Source organism: Sparus aurata, chromosome 12 (genome assembly GCF_900880675.1).
Source record: "Sparus aurata chromosome 12, fSpaAur1.1, whole genome shotgun sequence".
Classification (NCBI taxonomy): domain Eukaryota; kingdom Metazoa; phylum Chordata; class Actinopteri; order Spariformes; family Sparidae; genus Sparus; species Sparus aurata.
In genome coordinates this window covers 13,643,589-13,663,430 of record NC_044198.1, presented here as the reverse complement: position 1 = coordinate 13,663,430, position 19,842 = coordinate 13,643,589, and the positions used below count along the sequence as shown (strand labels likewise).

The following is a 19,842-nucleotide window of genomic DNA, read 5'->3' as shown; positions in this document are numbered from 1 at the left end:
TTAAAAGTTTGCTGCGAATGAAGATCTGAGCCTTTGTGTTGACACTTCAATATAATAGAGAGACAACTCCTGAACTGCATATCCAAATTAAGATTCCAGAGTAAACCTACATCTACAGACCTGCCACAGTTGTATATTGAGAAGAACTGTGTCTTCTATAATTTGGAGATAATTTACATAAACTACAGCATTGGATCTCAAAGAGGTTTTAAATACTGTCCGTGGCATTGTTGTTTTGAGTTTTTTTGTCAAATGGCAGCTCGTACCGATAGAAAGTCGTGGGAAGTTTCGTAGTTCACAAAACATTTCTGGAGCTTTACAGCAAACCAGCATTCTCCTTAACAACTGAAGTAGACAGGGACTTCGGGGGACCTTTTTTAAAATGTGAAAACAGCAACAACAATAACACTTTTTTTTTTACACCTTTTATACCCTGCGATTGAGCTTGTGCATCCACTTCAGGTGGACTGCAAACTAAGGTTTTTACCTGAACAGCTACAAAGAAGATTTCAGCTTTCTCAAATGTGTTTTTTTTTTATTTAAAACAAGCCCCTATCTTCTTCGTTTGTTTAGGAGAATGCTGTGCTGCTGTTTTGCTGTGAAGCCCCAGAAATGTTATGTGGACTACGAAACTTCACCTGACTTTCTGTCGGCATTGGGAATGAGTAGATGATGACTGAAAATGTCATTTCTGGTTGAGCCTCCCTTTAAGACACATTTTCGCCAGTCAGTCCAAACTGAACTAAGCTAACCAGCCCCCGCTGATACCCCCTGAAGGGCTGGAATTATATGTACCACACTGTTGCTTGGGGAGAGAAAAAGTCTAAAATTGGAATGATCTCATTGTCAAGTGTCATGGAGCAAATGTAATTTAATGGTGTCTTATCTAATTCGGGAAGGGGGAAAGGAATTACATTTATTTGAGGGCATTGTATTACCCTGAACTGACTGCGTAGCTAGAGGGAAGGTGTGTGTGTGTGTGTGTGTGTGTGCCAGTATGTGTGTGTGTTTCATATCATTACACATTTGAGTGTTTTGCAATAATCTATTAATCCGTCACAGGGGCAGACTGTGCTCGATGTTTGCGTGGCGAACGTTTTTCACACCAGGAGGTCCTAACGGAGCTCCGAGTGTCACAACAGACTGTCTCCTCTGTCACTGCGATTTCTCAGGAGCGGACGTGACTGACACTGAACCTATAACTCTGGAGCGACCCAGTGGCAGGCAGCAGCTACTTTTATTATCTGGTTTGGAGTTAGAGTAGAATGGAATGTCAACACATACAAAACATGCGGAGATTGTGCATTGCCAGGGGTGCTGAGCGAAATGTGCTGAGATTGGGTTTTATTTGTTGCATTTCATTATTGTTATTAATATGAAGGAAAAAATGGCGCAGAGGGTTTGCATAAATATCTCTCGACAGACTGATATTCTGTCGTAAACAGCAGTTTATTTCTGAGAGCACGGAGACGCGGTGGAGTCATAGCTCCGCTCTTCTCGCCTGCGTTTATGCAGCGCTAAGCAGAAACAGTAACTACGGCTCTCATGCTATTACAAGTGAATTTACTTGAGGTGTGTGGAAGAGAATAACACACGGACCCACTCAACTATGATTTAAAAAAAAAAAAAGAGAGATGTGCACACAAACACAACTGCAAGACTGCTTAGACTCAGCGTGTTGGATGCAATTGCATGCTTGGTTACCATTTGTATCTAATGGCCATGAAACACCGAGCTGACATTCATCTATCTGGTGGCCCTGGGCCATCATTGAGCCTCAGCAGCAGACCACTGGCTGTAGTTTCTGCTGTGTGTCCAGCACTGCTGGCACTGGTCAGGGCTGAACGTGAGCATGGTGACCCGGTGGAAGAGGAAGTCAGTCAGATTTTATCATAGACAGCCCTTGTCTTTCTTTAAACACCTCAGATTCCAACACCTGTTGCAGCCTTTTGTTGTTGGTTACTTGTCGTCTCCACTGGTTAGAGTTCGTCAGTGTAACCAGATGCTCATAAACCTCAGTTTTTCTGTAAAATTATTCGAAGGAGCAATATGTAAGAATTAGCCACCTGTCAAATTCATACTTAAAACAAATAAGGGGGAAGCATATCACCAGTAAGTTAGCGAGTAACGGCTAAGTGCTGCTTGAGTGTAGCTGTCATAAGCTATTTTGCTCAGTTGGCTGTGCAGCTAGCGATCCGGACTGGAAGCTCGGGGACCAGTTGAGTTTTAGCGCTTACACTGCTAGCACAGTAACTTTCGACCCGAATGGGCTTTTTTACCGCTTGCATCACTCATATTCAGGACTCTTCAATCTATCAACAGTGAAGTTCAAAGGACCGAAATATCTGCGAGCCAACTTCGGCTCCTGCTGGTGCCGAGATTATAGCCTGTCACATACAGGCCACTGGTATTATTTGCACAGCAGAGGGTAGAGCATGGCGTGGCAGAGGGGAGGGACAGGAAGTGCGGTGACAGACTGACAAAATGTGATTACATGCAATTATTTTTGAGATGATTACAATGTGAATGCTCATTTTCTTAAACATTCAAATGACAATTCCGAAAAAGAAATGAATGTTCTTACAGATGACATCCTTTTAAAAGTCTTTTATCTACAGTTCAAAGATCACTTCTCGTTCGCTGACAAGAGCCTTTATCTGAGGACAGATGTGGCTCATAAAAGCTCCCTAATAATGTGATTTCCTCCAGGAGCTGATTACAGCACTTAAGTGGGAAACAATCCATCCATCTGGTTACATTTCTGCACACAGTGTAAGAGGTGACTGCTTCCACCATTGACCCAGGTGAAGACAGGTCACATTTAGATCCAGTATTGATTATGCATGATGAAGTACATTAGTCATAAGAAATAAGAAGGAGATGCGAGCAGATGGCTTTGAGAGAAGTGGAGTTTTTTCACTTTTTTTTTTTTAAACCTGGATAAATCTTAATCTTGTAATGTATGAATGTAAAACTTCTTTAGCAGAAACTACCTTAAAAATGTCCGCCATTTTGGGGGGTTTCACAGACTAAAACTTGACACCTGTAAGACAATAAAAAAGAATGGGCAGAATAAAAAGGAGGTATCTCACAGTTTCAGAGTCATTAATGTTAAATTACTACATAATGTGCTGTGGACCAATGACTATTACACATTTTAATGTGAGACTGGCTTGTCCTTGATAATAACATGCACCCTTTAATAATTTATTCCAAAAACTGAGCTAAAACCAAAAGCGGCAGGTGAAGATGCTACTTAATTTTCCAAAATTTGACAACATTAAAGTGCCACAAGATCCCTAAAATGGATCGGGACCTCACAGAAAAACCTTTAAACATTGTCAAAAAAGATAGTATGCCATGCACAAGCCAGGTTGCTTCCCGTGCCCAACACGGGTGAAGTTACAGCTGCATGCAAATCTGAACTGGAAGAACAACCAAGCAAGGTCATTCAGATGGATGAGTCATTTAGCGAGCTGTATAATTTAATGAAGAGACCCCCAGGTCACATTTAAGTTTTTCTCCAAACGCCCTCATGGTGCTGTATTCAAACTAGCCAAGAGCCATTTTTATGATATATCATTCACAGAGGGGCGCTAATTACAGAATAGCGCCCAGACAGCGAATGATAAGGGTAAAAACTATTCCAGGGTTGCAATCAGTTCTAAATGATAAAACCTTTCTGTCTTTTCTTTACCACTAACCCGAACTCTCCCTTTGCCTCTCTGCCAGACATACCTTGGGATCCCTAGAGTCCTGACTAAAGTTCAGAGTTTAGGCAGAGCTAAGCCATTCAGGAGAGCGATGAGGAGGAAGGGTTTTTACCTGAGGCCACTTCTGTTAGTCATTAGTCTTGGAGGTGGCTGCGGGGACTTAATGAAACAGTAGTACTTTTTTTTTTTTTTTTTTTGCACATCTGGTGAAATTTTATGCTGGAACAGGGAGAGCCAGGAGATGGAGAATCAAGTGATGCTGCTGTCAGGGTCAGGGCAGCCAGGCAGGGTAATATAGTGACAAGGCTTAAAGAGGAAATTTGTAAGCTTATTAAAAAAAAATGCGTACTTCGGTCTATTAGTGTGGGTTTGTGAAAACTCCTTTGGGTCTGTATTACGACTTGCACTGAGGCTTAATGGAGATTAGGAAATAAATAAATAAACATCAAGTCAAATCAATGTGACACTGCTGCATCATAGCTAAAGCTCATTTTCATGAATTCAACTTCTTCGTCATGTTAATGTTTAGTGAACTCATCTCTTCTCCCTCTGGTGGAACACTTGCACGTGTGCACGGGCTTCACTCTGGGTTGTGTTCCAAATTGTATTGACACACGGACATTTCACGCATGTTCAAGCCTTGAAATGACTGTTTGAGCAAATCAATTAAATTTATTAGATTAATTAGTTAGAAACAACTGCATGTCCTTTTATTTAGGATTGATCTCCTCATCTGCAAAAATCAGAAAAGAGAGTATCTTTAAGGGATATTTCAACATTTTGGAAAATAACTTCTATTTTGGAGAGTTAGATAGGAAGATTGATCAATACCAAGCTCATGTCCATGTGGAGGTTACTCATTTACGGGTTGGAGGCAATTTGCTTAGCTTAGCGTAAAGAGTGTGACAGAGAGTGTAACAGTCACAGTCTCTGTCAAAAGCTCAAGAATACACCTACCAACACATCCAAAACTCAATAATTAACAATTTATATCTAATTTTTTTCATTAATATACTAAAAAGTAATTTGTGGTTTTAAGGGGATATAGTCACTGTGAGGTTGCTAGTTGAGATATATTAATCATGTGAACCTTGCAGAGAGTCAAGCAAGCTCTTTCCCCATGCTTCCACTCTTTATGCTAAGCTACAGCAGCTACCTAGTCTGGACTGCTAGCTGCACGGCTAACTGAGCTAACAAGCTAGTTGCAGCAATAGTTAGCAGCCGGTTATGGTGACTCTGGTGATATGCTGCCACCTATTTGTTTTGAACATACATTTGACCAATTCCAATTCCTATACATTGCACTGTTAACCCACAAACAGAGTAACATCAATAATATCACAGGAAGACAGCTAATAACTGCTTTTCCAAACATTCTGAACTATTCTTTCAAATCGGTACCTCTGTATCACAGGCATGTCACAGCTGGACAGGTTGTGCTCCAGAGAAACAGTAAAGAAGTGTACAAAGGGAATCACAGTGGCGCTTATTATTGTCATGATGATGCATACACTGCATGTATACATATCAGTATGTAAGTGATGGTAGACGAGATGAATGTTACATAACGGAAATCTGAATTACTTGCAATTTCCTCAGACAAGATGATACAGCCTGTAGGTGGACGTTATGTAAGATGTGAATTATTTTGGCCAATATAAGTTGAATACCCTCTGATTGCAGTTTATTAGAGGGTAGACAACGACTCATGGGGGACAAAAAGCTCTAATCAAACCGGTTTTGTAGGGACATTTAATGAAGCATTGGTCGTGGTCTCTTTCTTTGTATTAGAATAATGAAGCTCTGTTGTTAAAACTCCTGGCAGAGAACCTGAATCACTCTGAAGGACATCATTTGCTAAACTTTTTATACATGGTTGAACACATTTTTTGAGACTGTTTGGCTTGCATCAGTTCCCCAGAGAACCATGTATGTGTGTGTGAGCCATGACTGTATGTGGCTGCAAATCTATGTGTGAAATCACTCCTTGACAGCTGCAGCTGTAACAGAGCTCATCCCATTGTTCTCAGGGCATGTTATTGTCTCTTGTGTATGACTCGAACCCGCCACCTACTGTGTGTTTCTTCCCCGTTTGGCTTGAAAGCCTGTCAACAGCCATTATTCCTAGCAAGACCTCTGCTGTGATCCCTGCCATGTTTCATCAAAGCGTGGCAGTTTATTCCAAAGCCTACTTGTCTGAGCATGTTAGCTAGTACTAAAATCATCGCATGTTAGTGTTGGTGTGTGTTTTAGCGTGCGTGTGCCCGACGCTATTCTTCTCTCGGCCATAACCTCTTGTCATTCCTGTGGACGAACACCAGCAAAAGGAGCTGAGCAGACAAGTTTGCCTTTCTCCAGCGCTGTTTCGCAAAGGACTCGGGTTGCGTGTTACAGTGTGTGTGTGTTTAAATAATTAACGCTGTTCGTCGCCTCGCTGTAACACATCCCTCACACACGGTTCTGATTAAGGGAGCCCTCGGAGATACACGTTGCCTGCTTTCTCTGCACAATGACTAATGCATGTATATGTCTGTGTATCTCTGTGTGTGTGTGTGTGTGTGTGTGTGCGCACACATGAGTAATGACTGTTCCTGTGTCAGTGGCTGCGTGTAAGCTTGTCCAGAGTTGGAGTAGTTTTTTTCTCTGTCTTTTTTGCAGTAGTAAGGCGTAGACTTCTTTGACTTGCTTAATATTATTCTGTGATGTGACTGTTGTGTGTTGTGTCCCCTCACCGTGTATGTGTTTTGTGTAAGCTATTGCTGTGTGTGCACCAATTAGAGAGAGGTCAGAGGTTAAGGTGCAGGACCAATATTCTAAAGAAACAGCTCAATACCACCACAGGAGATGCTGCTCATAACACGGGCAATAATACATTTCACCACCATGATGTATTTTGTCTCAGATTTAAAGTGAAACAGAATTTGTTTGTCTGCATCAACATGACACTACAACCTTGATTTGCATGTTTGACTTAAAATCATTATACAGAAAACGGTCTAATTAGCTGTATTCATTATGTGAAGTGATATAATGAAGGCCTTTACACACTGGGGATGTGACAAGTACACATGAAATTCAAAAAACTTGTCAGCAAATTTGTTGCATTGAGGCCTCATATTGACTGACTGTCCCAGGGCTCTGGTCGGTTAAGCTCTGTTACAAACGAACTAATGAAAGCCGTGGTAGACCAACAACTTCCATGTTCTGCAAGGTAAAAAGTCTATTTTTATCGAAATAGACTGATAGATTTGAAAAGAGCAGAGGTGACTATAACCGCTTCAGTACCCCATTGGTAAATCCCACATATATAGGTGATCTCTGTGCAGAGAGCAATCTACGAACGCAGACACTCACCTCAAGTCACCTTTGTCACATTGTCTTTATAATGCTGTGTCCTTGTCATACTAAAAATCAGGCAATGAGCTGAAAAATGCTTTAACACTCTATAAAGTAGAGTGAAGCTGCAGACTTGTCACTACAAATGTATTCCTTTAACATGACACAGTTAATCCTTTGTTAACATGAAATATTGATTAGTACTGCATGCTTGTCTGTATCACATGTTTAATATTTAATGAAATATTAATTATGACCCATCTTTGCATTGATATGGCAAACTTCCCCTCAAAGAGCAAGGGTGAATCTAGGTCCAGTAGTCACTCTCTTTTTATCTCTGTTTTTGGTCTCCACCAGTGTTCAACAGCTAGCCAAGTAAGTTTGTCCATCTGCTGTTTGGTGCTGGGTAGGTGACACAGGGGGTCATAAAGAAACTGCTTCCTGATGTGGTCGGAACCAAAATAGTGAAGTTTAGAGATGCACCAATTCATCAGCCGGGGACTAGAATCATCCATCACATAGATCTGATTGTGTGCCATTCAGATTTACATAATTGCTGTAATTAAATAGCTTACAGCTCACAAGAAAATTGCAATAATTGCATCTGTTGTAGAGCTAAATGGTGTAAAACCAAAACAAGCGAACAAGCTGAAAGACGGTAAAGGGCTCCAGAAAGTTGAGGGGAACTGCAGCGCTACGTGATTATTCTCTGTGGGTTTGTCACTACAAGAGAGACTTTGCACATCACACATTGTCATTTGATCCATTTTTAGATTATTAATATTTAATCAAGCTCTAATTAAAGCAATCATGGAGACTTGATTAGAGGCCTGCATTACATCAATAAGTCTCAGAGTCAAAGATATAGGTCAGACAGACGCTTAGACTTCAGACTCCTTGATTTCTTGTGTCCTGACTCCAATAATATCCCCGAAATCACCACACTTTCCTCTCAGACTCTAGGCCTTGAAGGCCAAAAACGCTCTGTTCTTGTTGTGCCTCCATATCGATTCGGTTGGTGGCCTACAGATTGGATTAGAGTCCAGTTGTATTCCAGCCGGAGGGGAGACTAGCTGTGTTGTGTTTGTAGACAGAACAGATAGCTACTGTACAGACAGGCGGATCCATTCTAACTTTGTAGAGCGTCTCTGGAGATACATATCAGAACGAAAGCTAATACAGTTTAGACAAGTAACCCACAAAGGAATTCGACATGGGTTAGAGGTGTTCAGGGTGAGAAGGTCAGAGCTGCCAGACGCTTGGTGAATAGTAGACACTCTTTATATGAGTAGGCTGAGGGATGCAGACATGGAGTCGACACTTGTTTACAGCAGGATGTGGAAGTGGAAACAGCAACACAGTCAATGTAAATTACATGAAAGGTAAGCAGGAAATTGTGTGATTGATTCACCTCACAATGCTTCATATTTTGTGTCAGCGCTCCTGCTTCTCTTTGCACTTTTTTCTATTTAAGGGTGTGTCCATGTCACAGTTGAGTCAGATCTTGACAACACAGGCCTATAGTGCTGTGTGCTTGCTGGTGATAATGGCGTGCACCATTGAGTCATAGCTTAGCAACAAGCCTGCCTGCCTATTTTTGGTTTCAGGCAATTATCCACAATGCAGTGTGATGGTGTGCTCCTATGACACTTCCAGATTGTGGATGTAATGAAGGGAAGAAGGGTTGTACCCACATCTGTCAAGTATCTGGTTTTCCCCAAATATATAAGGATGGTACTAAACCTGAGAACTGAGTGAAGGCTTTGTTTATTTCCATTTTCTCTAAATCGTTGTGTGGTGATACACATATTTACATCAGTGACATGAGGCAAGAGGGCAAAAGGGCACTGGAATATAACAATTTTAAGTTACTGGATAGGAAAAATGTTTTTAGTATATCCAATTACTGTAGGAAGCTCAGTTTTCTACACCTACCTCAAGTATTTGCATCATTCTTACTCAAATTTCTAGTGGGAGTTTTTACAGAACATTTCTTTACTGTCAAATCAATTTTTTTCTGTTTTAAATAATTAATTAATTCCTTAGAATGTGCTAATGTGTAATATGAATATAATCCTGCTTCATGCAGCTGTTACTGCAAATGTAACATTGTGGGACATTGTGGATTTTTCAAGAAATACTCCACTGAAATAAAATATATCGAAAATATATAGATAATTCATAATCCCTATATATGCAAAAAATAGATACATCAATTTCGAACGATATAACCATCACTGCCTCGTATGTACTTTCATGTCTCCTTCATATTGGCAGGGTTGTTAAGCAATGCAACCACTGGAGGGCGCCACTATGAGTCGACTTGGTCTGGCACAGACCTCTACTTTTCCTTCACCACTGTCCAACCCTTTTTTTTTTCCGGTCCAATCTCCTGCCAGTCGTTCTACAGTCACTGACTGGGCAAAGTTAAATTTTTAACCATTTTTAAAATGTTTTCATCTTGTCCTGGGCTTGTGTCTCACTTGAACAATTGACAATGATGAACGCAGAGTTCAGACAGAAGACTCTGTCTGGATTCTTTTCTAGCGTTGAGCATGGCAGGCAGAAATCTTGCTTACTTTCTTTACATGTTGCAGTTGCTGTGATCTCTGTAACTACATTTGCGAGAATAAATGTTGGCAATGTACGTATCTGCAAAACACAGATTTGTTGAGAATCATTGTTTGATGTATTAAAATATTGTTCTTTTAAGTTCTTTCTGCTCAATTTTGATTTCTATGTTGTTTTATGTTGCTGGGCTGCTGTCCCCCCACTACCAGCCCCTCCAAGGTCAGCTCATACACATGTAATCTGAATGTAAAAATTATTGTTGAAATGCTGACATGACATGTATGAAACATACAAATTTGAACATATCCGTGGCTTGTAGACACATATAAATCCAACACCATCAAAAGTAACACAAAGGTCAGTGCAGCACTACTGTGCGTGTCCTCTGTCTCGGATTTACAGTGTAGTTCCTCTTTAACTGCTGTTGTTATGTGGCAGATTATTGTATGCGTGAGTAATGATTCCATTTATCATTGATGGATACACTCTGACTGCTGCGTATATCAAACCCTTCGGTTTTGTGACAGCTTTAAATACTTTTTTCTGCTGTACAGTACAGGGGAGGCAGAACAGTGGTATTACTTTTGACAATGTGAATGACATTACAATGTTTGTGATGAATGTGCATTACCTTCAAGAGTAAAATGAATATTTAAAGCCTCAAGGCCTGAGGCTTCTTCCTGTAATCCAGCTGCTGTAGAGACTGAAAAGAGGTAATTAAAGGGGAAGCATTGATCTAATAAACTGAGAATGAGGTCAGTTCAGTCTCAAGTCAGTCGTACTGCTGCAAATGTTCCTATGATGTGCTGTAGCATTCAGCCCCAGCCATTCACCCCAAGTTGTTTCAATTAAATTTCAACTACCTGAACTGACAAAATCAACAAAATGATTTAGTCTCATGTAGATTGTATACAGGCTGTGGCTTGGGTTTTGTGAATCACACAAAAGGACAGCATGCTAGAGCAAAACAGTGAATGAAGAGCTGCTGCAGTGCTGCAGTGCTGCATGGCTTGATGAATAAGCGCAAAACCCATTCGTCAACATCTCCATTTGTCTTTGCTGTAAGCTCTGATTTTTAAGGTCAGAGTTCAAAGGTCACCTACAGCTGTCTGTTTGAATGTTTCCTGCTGATTGATGCAGCAAAGGTTGTGATCCTTGTCTGCTTGAGCAGTACAGCTCCTGTTATTGTGTTTCTGTTCTGATGTCTGTTTCTTTTCTATCTGCCTATTGACGAAGCACAGCACACTGCTGACATCTTTGTAACCTTAATTGCAAATATAACTTGTCATGTCATTCATCGCATTCAGCATAAAATTGTTCTTTCCCTCCTTCATCTGACATCCCATCGGTCTAGACTTTTAGATAATCCCCGTTTCATCAGGAGATGCACCCAATTCAGGAATCAGTGCTCTCAAAATGCTGTTTCATTGCGACTTTGAAAAAACCCTAATGCCTCTATGTATCTGCTGACCAAGGATTTCTCTCCACCTGTACGTATTATACATCTGCCCCAAAGATCAGTCAATGTCTTGGTATGCATTGTTCTTTTTATGCAGTTCAGTTTATTATAAAACAGGCATATGGTGAACCATAAAACACTGACTCCCAGCCGTGATACCAAGCAGAGTACATGCATTCTGAAATTATAATTTTTTTAATGTCTCTTTCAATTAACTGTTGTTGACAGAAGTTTTAGATTTTTCAAGTAGGCGGGTAATACAAACAGCGCATTTCTGTGTGTATTTTGTGAACAGCTGTAGGCTCATTACTACAACTATTGCAAAAGATATGTCTCTCCAAAACACACATTTAGTATTTCAAGTTCCCATATCGTACTTTTATTTTGGGTGTATGAGATCATGTTCACTTTACTTAAATGTTAGAAAAACTTTATTTTTCTCATTCTGTCAATTGCTGCAGCACCTCGATTCCCCCTCTTTCTGGCTCTGTTTTGGTACCTGTCCCTTTAAGGCCCCTCCGCCTGAGGTCTGCTCTGATTGGACAGCGTTCCCAGGCCTGAGCAAGCACCGTCCACCATAACCCCGCTTTAGCTCTGTCAGTGTTTTTGCAACAACAGTCGTGTTGGGGGCATGACTTAGGGTGTTCCCTGTATAGTTGTGACATCACAATGTTACAGAAGTCCTGACGGCTTGTTTAAATGCAGAGAGAATACGGACTGTGGACAATTCAACGTGAATTAAGTATTTTGATTCTTTCACAGTATTTGTATCTAGACCTTCTGTATAATCAAAAGCAATCAATGCAAAACTCACTTTCTACAATACTAGAGCTTAAATATTGCCCCATTACCACTACTATACAGCATGGATTGCACTCTGCATCCAGTAAACCCACAGGTGTTGTTCTGTTGTTGTTTTTTAAGCAGTGGGCATGAACAAGTCTCTGGAATCAGTCATTTGTCAGTCTGGGGTTTGTGCATAAAAAATATCTGTTTTTCTTTTAACGATGGTTTTGGCTTAAAGAATTTATCACACATCTCAGCAAAATCCCTTCTCTTTTCTCACCCCTCCTTCTTTATCTTTTCTCCAGCCGATGAACCCATTTTCCTTTGTCATCAAACCATCTTTATCTCCTCTTCCTCCCTTGTCATTTCCATGTCTCCCATTGTTTAGGTTTCTGCTCACCCCGTCTATCTATCACACCGTCTTCTTCATCCTCTCCATCACTTTGCCTCTCCTTCTCATATCCATTCATCAAATCCCTTTCCGGGCCTATTACTTACCTCATCTTGACCTCTTTCTCCCCCCTCGCTCCATGTCAATTCACCGCTCACTCTGTCTCTGTTTGCCCTCACCTGCCTCAGTCACCTCAACTCTCCCGACTCCCACCATCCATTTATCTCCTCACTCTCATGGCTTCTCTTCAACTCATTTTCATCCCCGTTCTGCTGTTGAATGCTGCCTTTTTCCTCTCCCTGATGCTTCGTTTTTCTATGTGTTCCGGCCTGCAGATCCCATCCATATTATGAGCAGCATTTGTGGGATGATTCTATTACATGTCTCCTAACTGCTGGATAATTCAATAAGCACCACTGAGATGAGACACAGTTATAATCTACTTAATGAAGCCACTGTACTGATGAATTGTGTGCTTTCTCCTCCGTCATCTCTTCTTTCACCGCTCCCCACCCTCCTCTCTGTGCTAATCTCCTCCCATCCTCCCTCCTCTTGCTCTCTGCAGGGTGTTGATGGAGAGCCATTCGAATGACAGCCGGGACAGTGGTCATCACTGGTGGAATTCTAGCTACAGTAATATTACTCCTTATCATCGCAGTACTGTGCTACTGTAGGCTGCAGGTGAGGCCTCGGCTGCTTTCAGCCTCTGTTGCACTCGTTGCATTTTCTCTGAAAGTTTGCGATGGTACAATAAATGGTAATGATGCCAAATTCGATGGTATGTCAGTGCTTCTTGATCCTCGTCTTTAGAATCGAGAGTCCGCTGGTTATCTGATTAGGGACAGCTCATTATTGGAACTTCAGGTAAATCATCAATCAATGATTCACTGTGAGGTGTAGCGGCTACACCTGCACTCACAAAAATAATCTCCCATTCTGTTCATTTTACACCAGTAGGCAGAAAATCAAAATGCGTTTGCACTTTTCCTTTCAACAGCAGCCTGAACTCAGTATTCCCTCCAAAGTCTTCACGTTTAGCAAATTATTCCTTTGATCCTTGTCTCCCATTGATAAGTTACAGACTTCAGTTCCATTACCCACGAGGGAAATCACATTGTTGTACGTTTTAAAAAGCCCATCCATCTTTCCAGGAGCTTGTGCACCGATATTCAGACATTCAGATCAGCCGTCTTGGTTGCGTGAGAATAAAATGAAAATGGAATGAGGTGAAAGGAAGTGCTTTGTGTTTTCATGCTTGATAAACTCAAGCTAGGTCAAAATATCACACTAATAACACCGCAGGGAAGCATTACTGCTGCGGCTCGTGGATTACTATTCCAGCATGTGGGTTTGTTGCTGTTTTACATTATACTTTCCACTAATCCCCCTGCATTTCACCGCTTGGACATGCAATGGAGCATTGAAAACATTTCTCTGTGATAGAGGAGGGGAAACAAACTGATTTACAATTTGACCCAAGCTTATCACATTTAAGTCCATTCCTTAAAGGAAAACTTTGGGGACTAAGCTTTTCTTTTCTAGAGAGTTAGATTATCACTCATATGTCTGTCAATTAAATGTAAGGCTACAGACAGCTGCTATTTATCTTAGCATAAACTGGCTGCATCATTATGGATCCCACTGCTTTTTATCGCTAAGTTCCCCTTTACTTTGCCTCTGATTGGCTAGGACTCGTACTCTTCATCATACTCTGTCTCTGATTGGCTTGCCCTGATATTCTTCCCCTAACCCCTTAGCAACTCCACTCATCTTGCCTAAACCTAACCAGCACAGCCAACGAAGGCAACTAATCAGAGACAGTGAAGCAGTGGAGTCCATAATAACACCTCATCGCTAGATGCTACGAAATGCTACACAAAACATATTAAGATTACACATCAATTTTTGTACGTATTGAAAAGACAAGATTTACTACATTGATGTTAGAGGCGCTACAACCATCTTCCAGCTGCAGTATTTACCCTACAGGCATGCAAGTGGTGTCTACAAATTTGGAATATTTTGCATTAATTTATCAACCTCTACCGTAAACCCACTCCATCTTGTGCTAGCTGTTAAAATTCCCTGAAAGTGAACTCTAGAAATCGCAATGCAATACACCCACTCAGACCAAAGTTGTTTGTATCGACAAAACAAACGAGTAGCTGCAACACCAACCGACAACCTCTGGCCTTGTTTCAGAGTGCAATGCTCTCAGTATCAGAGCTCAAAAGCGGCTTAAAGTTTGCTGCTATCACATACCTTTTAAAAACTAAAAGGCGTTTTCACATCTGAGGGACCGAGCTATTTTTTAACACCAAACACTGAACCTCGTCCTCGATATCAGAACATGTGTGCGAGAGCAACCTAATCTTGTTGTTGTGCGACTCCTAAATTGAACATCTGGGAATCATGAAGTCCTGTCATTACTTTAGCATTGATAAACACAAGATTGGGATCTTAACTGCTCAGTCTGCAGGGAAATGAAAAATAGATAATTTTTGTTTGCCTTGTCTCTAATATAATGGAACTACACAGCACTCGGCTTAAAAAAAGTCTCTTTTACAAAAATCACAGACCTTTTTGTGAGCAGGTTTAAGTTGGAGCTACTTTCTCTCCGTCTCACTGCGCAGAGGAAAGCATACATCTACACATGAATTAGAGGCGAGCTAACTAGCCAGCTAACGCTACAACTCAGCCAAGGAGGACGGCATTATTGTTAACACCCTGTACTGTCATGAGCACAAGCCCCTATCCATGAGTAGATGCATGTTTCCTTCTGCTTGGTGATATAGTTGGCTTATGGGGTCTTTAGTAGCCAGGTCATGATTTCTGAAAACAAATCATTGCTGTTGAGTCTTTGAAACACTTTTTTCGGCACTTTGAGCACCACAAGCTGAGTGTCATCTAGTTCCATTATATCCAAGAGAAGAGAGACATCACTATCGCTGATATCCTCAAAACACAGCAAAAAACACCAAAAGAGAGAAGGCAGAACTTCCAAAACTGGGCAACTCACACTGAAACAATATAAATGGACGAATAGTGCTACAGGTACGAGGACAAATATTTGATTATAGGGTGAACTGCACCTTTAATGTAAAATGTGTAACTAAATGGAGTTTAAAAGGAGAAGAACAAACATTAAATGTTATGTCAGGGAACACTGGTCCGATCTATATTTTTATTACTGTGTCTATAAAGGCTTAAAACTCTGGCTTATTACTTTTAGGCTGTGCACATAGGGATTCAAAAGCTCTGAAGGCCCGGACGTTTCCCACCTTAGAAATGTGATGTCAAACTCATGCTGAGTGGGGTGCCAGTGGCTCAGCAGGTAGAGCATTTATCACAAGGCTTTGTGTCATCAACTCATATAGTTAATAGTGTGTGAGTGTGTGTAAATGATTTATTGAGAGGCAAATTGTTAAGCACCTCAGATAAAAGCACTCCGTGAATGAGATCAACTGGGACTTAAGACAATATTGGTGGAGTGGAAATTATATGATCCTTTCCACTTAGAACTGATTACAGTTCATAGGATTCTCATATATTTCACAGCAAAATCAAGAGTGACCCCCAAATTATGGCTTCATATTAGTTGGCGCGATGCCAGGAATGAATTTGAGAGCTACATTTTCTGGGCCAGAAATAGTAAGCACACATTCTCAGCTGAAACGTGGCTTCTCAAAAGTCTGTTTGAACTTGAAATGTTTGTGGAGAAAGAAACAGAAGCAAAACCATTTTTCATCATACTGTAGCACATTGTTCAGTGAGAGGGGACGTATGAACATCAGGCGTGATTTAGCCTGGAGAACACCTCATGGGGAGAATGGGCTTGATTATGAGATACATCTTCCCTCTAAAGAGTTTTGACTGACTGCATGCTCTGAGAATGTACAAACAACAGACCCATGTTATGGTCTTCTGTTGTTGATGAATGTGTAGATACATTCATTTAGGCTATATTTATTTTTTTACATGGCCATTTTTTTCTACTAAGTATGCATAAAACTCATGGTTTTATGTCTGCAAACACTGTAAAATAACACTATATGACCATAATTATTATGGTATTAAGGCTGACCTAGACTTTATTGGCTTTATTAATTGTGTCTCTTTATTGTCCTTGAAAGGAACATTATGTAACTTTTTTACCTTCAAGGTGCAATATGTGATCATTTTAGTTGAAAACATTAAAATATTAGCGACAGATTATGACTTCTACAGATTATATAGAACATCTACGGAACCTAGCATGCTAACCAGCTAGCCCCAGCCCATCTCGGCCTAAAGCTCCCATGCTAGTGGTGTAAACACCAACACTCCCCCAGTGCTCTGAGCTCCCAAATTGGATCGCTAGCTGCACAGCTAACTAAGCTAACTAGCTATGGGCAGCTACAGTTAGCGGCAGTTAGCTGTCACTCTGGTGATGTTCTGCCCCATATGTGTTCTGAAAATGGATTTGACTAGTGGCCAATTCTCATATATTGCATGTTTAACATAACAGCTTCAAAAGAATGTTGATGGTACAGTGTCTTGTGACAGGGCGAATGGTGTCTCTGTCTCAGCCACTGTGCCCCCTATCACTTGTTTCTGCACTATGTAACTTCAGTGAGAGGGTAGGATCACAGCGTTACACACATATTTAAAGTTTTCAAGACATAGCAATGTTATGAGGTGTTGAGTCTTCTTTAGCGTTTCCCTCTCCCTCATCTCTCTTACATTTTGCATGATACTGTACCTTTTTGTCCCTAATATTCACTCTGCCTCTCCCCTCCTCCTCTCTCACCACTAGTATTATTGCTGCAAGAAAGAAGAGTCCGAGTCGGAGGAGGAGGAGCCGGACTTTGCCGTCACGTCCCGCCTCCCGCCCGTCCACTCCAATCACAACATTGTGGCGGCGACGGCCGCCGCCTCCTCCATCCCAAATGGCCCCGCCCTTTTTTCCACTCCTCCTCTGGCCAGGAAACTAACACGCTCACAGACCTTCTGTCCATCCTGCACGCACTATGAGCTGCCTTTCTACCTCCAGCCGCCTCAGCCGCAGCTCCACCATCAACCAGATGGGTTGAGGAACGGAGGCGACCGGATCAGCTATCGCAGCGTCCAGCAGCAGGACCTGGACCTGCCAGTGCCTGTGAACATTTCAAACTACCGTAAACCGAACCTGGCCCGGTCGGTCACCATGAGGGACATGTTTACCCGCAGCTGTAGCATCAGCACTGATGTTTAGCTGGGCAAGGTTGGAATTAATTGAGATGGCCTAATCTGGACTGGGCTTGAGTCAGACTGTTTTTGTCTTTTTGACCAGTTTAATCAAGTCTAGTATGGTCTGATCTAGTCTGGTCTCCTTCTCCTGGTCACCTCTTGCAGAATGGAGGACTCAGCTGGCTCTCAGGACAGGATTTTCAAAGGTACTATGCTCAGGTCCAGGACCTTACACTTGGGCAAGTGTTGAGTTTTAAAGTATTTAAAAAGTGTTGAATTATCAATAACATGACCTCCTTGGTTTGTTCTGTTTTGAATACGTCTTTTTTAACGATAAGAATGGAATTTGTTTTACGATTTGATAACGTTTGTTTTGCCCTACTTCCTCTGGATTCTTCTACCCATGGCCTGAAAGATAAACAGATTCCCGCCATGTCAGAATGACATAATCGGCAGGGATTTTCTCTCTGCCATAGCTGCTACAAAACAAAATATGATTAGGTGAAGTCCAGTGTTTTCCCCTCCTATGACGGGATGATCAGTATGTTCCTCCATCCACAGATTACAGAGATTAAACATCACTAGACTAGAGTGGGAAGGGGGATGTCATGCTTTAGCTGCCACCCATAGATATTTTAGATAGACTCAACCTAGGCCATAATATTTCAAGACATTAAGGGCTCTCAGAAGATGGAAACCCCTGCTTGTTTTCCACATCCTTTCATTGAGGTCTGGTTTCTCTGAGGATCTGCTGACAACACAAAGTGTATGCGTACAGTATACTACACTTCAGCAGAGACAGATCTCTGTGTTCCTGCAGGCTGGGCTGGACTAGGTGCCAAAGGGGGATGGGTTCTTGCAACGTGTGCATTCGTGTGACTGTGCTTGCATGCGTGTGTGTGTGTGTGCGTGTGTATGTGTATGTGTGTGTGTTTAACTCGATCAAACCAGAATTCTTATTTCATACAACTAAACACAGTCTGACCCCCCCCCAACTGTATGTATACTGAACCCAGCAGTGGGTTGCAATAACATTTATTATTAAGGGTGAAGGGATTGTATTAGTTCCCATGTGCCACTTTACCTTTAAATTCATCTTAAAGCTAAGAACGACCCAACCAGACGACAGGACAAACTCTAAGTGGGTTTGCAACTATTTTGTAAATGTTTATTTTACTGATTAATGCTATAACATAGGTTGTAGGTGCCGGTCAGCGGAGCAAAAAGTTTTTACTGCAACACTTAACTTGATAGCGTGATACTCATTCTAGCTCTTCACTGAGGTTTCAGTTTGTGGACTCTTCACTGCATTCCTTGTGTAGTCTCTGATTTGTTGATGTATGGACTCATGGGCTAGAGATTAATCCACCTTTAAAGGCACATCTATAAATATTTAACAGGCCATAACATACACTCCAGTCTCTCTCTCTCTTCTCTCGACTCGTTGGACCGAGGAATATTTGCTCTTGCTCTGAGGTACACAGAGAGTTCCTTCTCGGGGGCCGGTTTTATTTTCTGCGCTTGGCTGACCGGCCTGATATTCTGACTGGAGTTTTATGGACACGGGACACACATTTAATGAATGAAATTATTTACTGCTTGATTTCGAGAAGACATGCTGGAGGTTGTGTGAGGGGCCGGAAGCTGATTGGATTGTCTACGCTGCCCCACCACTCAAAATGGATGGTAAACGCTGTTGTACCTCTCTCAATCTCTTTCTCTCTTTCTGTCTCTGTTGATCTTATCAGCAATCATGCTCATTTATTTATTTTCCCAACGGGTAAAACAGTGAGTGATTTTGTTTTAAGTTTTTTCCTCTTGTGACATGTGCTTCCCTGCAAATACATGACCATACACATGCACACACACAGACAGACACACACACACACAAACAAACACTCAAAGTTCTCACTGCTATGCTTTCCTTACTTTTTAACAGAAATGTGACAGTTGCACAAGAAATGTAGTGCCATAAAGAATTACAAGAGAAATTTATTATTAATATTATTATGATTACTTCAAGTGTTTATTCAAATGCTGTGTTGCTTTTACCCTATAGTAATTGAATTACTTGCTTTATTTTATGATTCAGCTGGTTTTTCCGACTTAGTACAGTACAGCAGAAATGTTTCTGTCCTTGTTTCTAATGTATAACTAACAGACACATTGTTTCTAATAAAATGGTGTGAAAATCCCTCTGAACTGCCTTGTTGTTGTTGCTGCTCCAAAATCGAAACTTGCTGCGGTCTAAAAATCCTATGTTAGCAGTGTAAACACTAATGCTCCTCTGCTCCCCTGGCTAACTGAGCTAAATGAGCTAAGTAAAGTAAAGCCTCTTGATCTAAAGGTGTATCAATTGATATTTACTGTAATGAGAA

The 19,842-nt window shown here is 41.3% G+C and overlaps 1 protein-coding gene across 1 annotated transcript in view; it reads left to right on the top strand.

The window, feature by feature from the left end:
* Nucleotides 1-19,666, top strand: part of LOC115592961 (protein FAM163B-like) — a 30,883-nt gene extending 11,217 nt beyond the window's left edge. Inside the window, exons 2-3 of the mRNA XM_030436242.1 lie at nt 12,822-12,937; nt 17,052-19,666. Coding sequence (XP_030292102.1) covers nt 12,845-12,937; nt 17,052-17,489 — 531 coding nt within the window. The 5' untranslated portion in view covers nt 12,822-12,844 and the 3' untranslated portion in view covers nt 17,490-19,666. The remainder of the gene's footprint in view (nt 1-12,821; nt 12,938-17,051) is intronic.
* Nucleotides 19,667-19,842: the final 176 nt, after the last annotated feature.